The sequence below is a fragment of the Triticum urartu genome, chromosome 1A, assembly GCF_056163025.1.
Source record: "Triticum urartu cultivar PI428250 chromosome 1A, HENAU_Tu73, whole genome shotgun sequence".
NCBI classification, from domain to species: Eukaryota; Viridiplantae; Streptophyta; class Magnoliopsida; order Poales; family Poaceae; genus Triticum; species Triticum urartu.
The window spans coordinates 60,426,896-60,432,396 of NC_141873.1; the positions used below are offsets into that span (position 1 = coordinate 60,426,896).

Here is a 5,501-nt window from a genome sequence, read left to right on the forward strand (position 1 = left end):
TCTCAATCTACTGGGCAATTCTCTCCTGCTTAATTATTCGATGTGGCAAATCTTTTGCCTTAGTTTCAATAAAATAAAATAAAATACATATAGCGTATGCCGTCTGGAATTACACCGAATAAGATGGATAATTATTGTAAAGTGCATTAAGGGTTTTTGTCCCTTTCAGTAATGCACCATATGTGGTTTAGTTCCATGAAAACCAAGAGGGAAATGTACTATTTTCCTTCACATATGGATGTGATCCTCTTGTCCAGGTTCAGGATGGCAAATGTCCACCATATTTCACCTAAAAAACAGATACAAACTGAAGGAAAATGTACTATTGGATTGTTCATAGTTTAAGAAAATAGTAGAAACTGCGGATTCTTATTTAGGAAAATAGTAGAAACTGCGGATCCGTATATGGCATAGCAGGTGTCCCTCCGATTCTGGCCAGCGTGCAGCAGCAGCCCGCGAGTTGGCGTTACTGGAGTCGGTTCTAACTGCACTAATTAGTACTCCCTCCTCCATCCGAAAATACTTGTCATCAAAATGGATAAAAAAAGATATATTTTCGGATGGAGAGAATACGAGTAAATATTACATGCACAATTGGACTGTGGATAGGATACACACAGTTCCATCATGCTTCTATAAATATGGTAAGTGAAATTTCAACCATAATGTGTTTTTCTCAGTAGTCATGTGGAGGTCACGATGGGATGTTGGGCCTGTAGGAGGGGTTTTCTTGGGGGCTTCCATCCTGGTGACCAAGGTCACCATTGATCCTAATTGTGCAGAATCATTGGCTTGTCAGGACTCAGGAGTCGTTGTTTCTAGCTCGGGATCTTGACCTGTGGAAGGCGATGGTTGCACATGGCTGCTCGGAGTTTGTTAGAGCTATTGATAAAGGAAGTAGAGGAGGAGGACATATAGTTTTCGATCCCGAGCTCACATACATGCTGTCATACTGATAAACAGCCAAATAAAAAATAGTTCAATGGAATAGATACTGTCATACTGATATGCATGCCTGTTTTTCTACTGTAACCAAGGCAACGATAATATTGCTCTATCACCGGCAATCATTATTTCATTAAATCGATCCCAGTTCAACTTTCTAACTCATTTATGTGGTGAGTTAGTTGTTTTCTCGCTAATTGGCTCCTTATAATTCAGGAGAGCTTCGGTACAGACGAACAAATATCAATATGAAGCAAAAATAATCCTTCTGGCAGAGTTCCTGAGAATCCTTGCCCGACCACACGGACCCATCCGTCAGCATGAAAGAGCCACTCACAGACAGTGCGACATGGCATATGCATACATTGTGCAAGGAATTTCTTGTTGTATTACTTAGAGATTTTTCACTTGGCGTATTCTCCAGTAACCAGCTCTACATGTCCCACTCCCCCCTAGAGAAGAAAAACGACCTGTATTTACAAATTATTTTTTTAGAAAGTTTGCTCGAATTCCTTAAATTTAGATACATTTTGGCAAATTTGAAATTCCTTTGAATAATTCCAGGTGTTATTTTGACTAGTATAATTGGTAGCTGGTCCCACCGCGGGTCACCTGTTATTTTTCCCAACCCCCCAAAATGTTTGTATTACTTACATAAATTTCCATGAAAATGTATTCAATTTGTTTGAGGTCAATGTGATAGATTACTTGTTTATCTGATGAGGGGCTTATAAAAGTTATGTATTGACATGGCTCAAGATAAAATTCACAAGTTTGAGAAGAAAAACATACAATTAATTCCATGGCAAAAAAGAAGATAAACTCAGTACAATCAAAATTTATTAGTACATGTGAATTCAATACAATACCAACATACCAACTTAAGGCAGTGAACAAATCTACCAAAGGAAGTACAAACTATAAACATGCAATAGATTGATACATATTTCTGTTCCACCTCTTAACTTCTTACACACTATTGGAGTCTTCAGTATACGTATCACCTCGTTCTTCTTCTTCATCCATCCACACGAGAGGATTAAAATATATATGTGAATCCTGAATTCACCGCTGAGAATAATTTGGAACCTTGCCTACCAAAATAAAATTTCAGCATGTCAGGTTTCTGCGGAGCCACACACAATATATGCAATACTTATAGTTCGTATACCTAGGTTGGGTTGTTTTGTTTTGTGCTGCTTGATACCTTCAGCGGCGGTGTGGAAGGACTTGTAGCTTTAGCTGCTGCACCTGCACACATGCAAAATCACAAGAGACAAACATTAGAGAATCCATTGACTATTTGGTCATGGAAGAAAAAGATTAGATGAAGTCTTTTGGAAAACAGGGATGCGAAAGCTAGTTCAAAAGGTGGGCAGGGAATCGAAACAAGTCCGACGTGGATGATGGGGCATGCATGCATGCACACGACGATCGAGTATGTAGCTCAGTAGCTGCTCTTGCTTGGAGACGCAATAGTAAGCTTGAATGTTTGAGTAGTTGAGTATACTAACCAGTAGAAGATGCCTCTGCCGGCTGTGCAGGTGCGTTATGTGGTGTCACAACTGCACGTCAATATCAATCAATTAGAGAGTAGTATACCGATACGATCAGTTTAACCAGTTGCATGCATGCATGGGATTAAGATGTTAGGAGGCTGGCTATGCTTATCAATGTAACATGAGGCAAATTTGGAGAGGCTAGCGATGGTTATAGTATCCAACAGGATGAATACCTTTCTTCCTGGCGTCAGAATTTTTCGGTCCAGGCACATCTTTAGTATGCATCACTGCATAACAAATAATTGATATGAAATTTAATTGGTTAATGAATGGGACTGGGATAATACTACTAGCAATTGAGATCGGCGGCCGGTACTAACCATCGTCAGAAGGCGATGCTGAGCCACCTGGTGGTGGAACATAGGTTGGACGGGTAGGTGATGCAGTTTTTAGTAGAGGCACTGCATATATATGGCGTGTCAGAAAATATAAATAGAGCTAGTCTGCAGGCACGCAATATACGGTTATGATAAGTGGAGGTTAATTAGCTTACCGTCCTTGGTGAACATGTTGTTTGGACTTGGAGAGGCTTTGATTCTTAACTGGGCGTCTGCAGCAAGTTTGAGCTATTGATGGCCAAACGCTTGGGAAAAGTTCGTCTTTTATAGGCTTATAAGGATTGTGAAATCGTAGAAATTGCATGTAATTAGGACGATCATGACGTCTCTTGTGGAAAAATTGTATATTCCACTCTATTTGCAGAACTAATTAGTTGCGCCGATGTATACATTCTCATCGGTGGCAGCGTCATTGAATCTTTAATTTAACCTAGTTAGATTTGCTAGGATGTGCTCAGTCAAGAAAATTTATATCGCGTATGCAACCAGAAATTACACAGAATAAAACGGATAATTATTTGAAAGTATATTAACAGTTTTTTCACCTTTCAATAATGTGCCTTATATAGTTCAGTTCCGTGACAAACCAAGAGGGAACTGTACTATTTTCCGTCACAAGTGGAGGTGATCCTCGTGTCCATGGTTCAGGATGGCAAATGTCCACCATATTTCACCTAAAAAGCAGACACATTTCCAAACTGAAGAAACACGTACTACTCCTTATACGCATGGACAAGAGGAAAAACAGATACCATGGTATTGGCTTTTCATAGTTTAACAAAACATAGTAAAACTGCGGGTTCATTATTTAGGAAAACCATGTATTTCTCATGGTGTGAACATAATATCCTGCCATAAGGGTCTGGTCGTGTGTAATTTCCTTGATCTTGCCATCAAATTAGCACAAGTCTTAATGTAATAGCTCTCTGGCTAGGTAGGTCTTGATATTCTTCATGGACAGCTATTGGTATGCAGATGGTATAAATAACTGTCATGGCGCAATTTTTCTTGATTTGACTAGATGATGTGTATATATATGGTCATGTATTTCGACAAGGGTCTGGTTCAAATGTAAGGTGATGCAATACCTACAGAAACTTCACTCGACAACGAATCTAAAGATTTTTTTAGCATTTAGCATATCTTTCGTTAGTCAAAATGAAGAGAAAACCCATCATTCGACTTATAAACCCGAATGGAGACAGTACAATTGTGCGAATATTTTCAGATTTTTTGACGCACCACATAAAAATATGGAACACAGCCTACTGCCACAACCTCTATATCCATCAACTCCCTTTCTATGTAGTATTTGGCGTCTTAGAAGACGAGAAGGAATAGTATGCTCGGCAGAACGTTCCCTAGAATGCGAGTGGTCGATGACTCCTTGATTAGTGGCATACATGTGACTTCTACTCCCTCCGTTTCCAAATATAAGTCTTTTAAGAGATCCCACTATGAAGTACATATGGAGCAAAATGAATAAATCTACACTCTAAAATATGTCTATATACATCCGTATGTAATTTGTAGTGGGATCTCTACAAAGACTTATATTTAGGAACAGAGTGAGTACAACTTATTATTACGGTTCATTTTTTTCATTTCAATAATGCGACATGATCGAGTCAATGCATGCTTTGCCGGACAGGGAACCACCCACTTGTCCATGGATCAATGGAATAAATACTGATTTGCATATCTGTTCTTCTACTGTAATAATAATCAGGCCAATAATAATAAGATTTGTCGGTCATTGGCAATCTTTGCCCCATTAATTGATCTCAGCTGAACTTTCTGTGCTGAGCTGGTTGTGATTTCACTCGCTGACTTCATACTCCGCGGCTGTGCACACATACACACGTTGAATTTGATATACATTCCACTTGAACGTGAGATACATTCCACTTGAACGTGAGAAGATGGAGTTTTCTAAGTGGCCTCTACAACTTTGGGGCGTAAAACCAGGTGGAATGTATATGTATCTATTTGGACGTGTGTACGTGTGCACAGCTGCGGAGTATGAAGTCAGCGAGTGAAATCACAACCAGCTCAGCACAGAACGTTCAACTGAGATCAATTAATGGGACAAAGATTGCCAATGACAGAGAAATCTTATTATTATTGGCTTGATTATTGTTACAGTAGAAAAACAGGTATGCAAATCAGTATTTAATCCATTGATCTATGGACAAGTGGATGGTTCCCAGTCCGACAAAGCATGCATTGACTCGACCATGACGCGTGTTGTTTTTCTTCTCCTATGAGGCCTGCCCTTCGCTCACATCTCAAAAGTCCAGAGGAACACAAAGATCAGCGCACCAGCAGTCAGCAGCTCAAGTTCACCGACTCAGGAAAGATATATGGGCACCAGTGCAAATCAAAATAGTGTTTCTGGCTGTTGCTATCATGATATTGTGATCAAGTAAAGGCTGTACTCCCCCTTCCGATATGGTTGAATGGCTGGAGGGGGCAACTTTGTTTGTAGGTGCCAATATTCATGTGTCCCTTTGCTGAGAGCCTGAGAGCCTGAGCTGGTCATCTGTCGTCTTGGACATGAGCTTCATAGTATTTTAGGATACTTCCATGACGCCAAATATCTCCGGAAGTCAATTTACATGGCTTTGCTTCCTCCTCTCCTTTTACATGTTGCTGC

General features: G+C 39.8%; 1 protein-coding gene across 1 annotated transcript; it reads right to left on the bottom strand.

The window, feature by feature from the left end:
• Positions 1-1,765: 1,765 nt before the first annotated feature.
• LOC125526480 (uncharacterized) lies at positions 1,766-3,084 on the bottom strand. The gene is made up of 6 exons (XM_048691168.2): positions 3,001-3,084; positions 2,828-2,908; positions 2,681-2,734; positions 2,460-2,510; positions 2,117-2,196; positions 1,766-2,039 (listed from the first exon to the last, which is right to left on the bottom strand). Exons 1-5 carry the CDS (start codon positions 3,014-3,016, stop codon positions 2,117-2,119), a joined length of 282 nt encoding a protein of 93 aa, XP_048547125.1. The 5' UTR covers positions 3,017-3,084; the 3' UTR covers positions 1,766-2,039.
• Between the last annotated feature and the right edge of the window lie 2,417 nt (positions 3,085-5,501).

Excerpts from the sequence above, each read along its gene's own strand:
- LOC125526480 (XM_048691168.2), bottom strand. Across the intron at positions 2,511-2,680 it reads TTCTGACGCCAGGAAGAAAG|TTGTGACACCACATAACGCA; the intron begins GTATTCATCCTG and ends ATTGACGTGCAG. Across the intron at positions 2,197-2,459 it reads GGCAGAGGCATCTTCTACTG|GTGCAGCAGCTAAAGCTACA; the intron begins GTTAGTATACTC and ends GCATGTGTGCAG.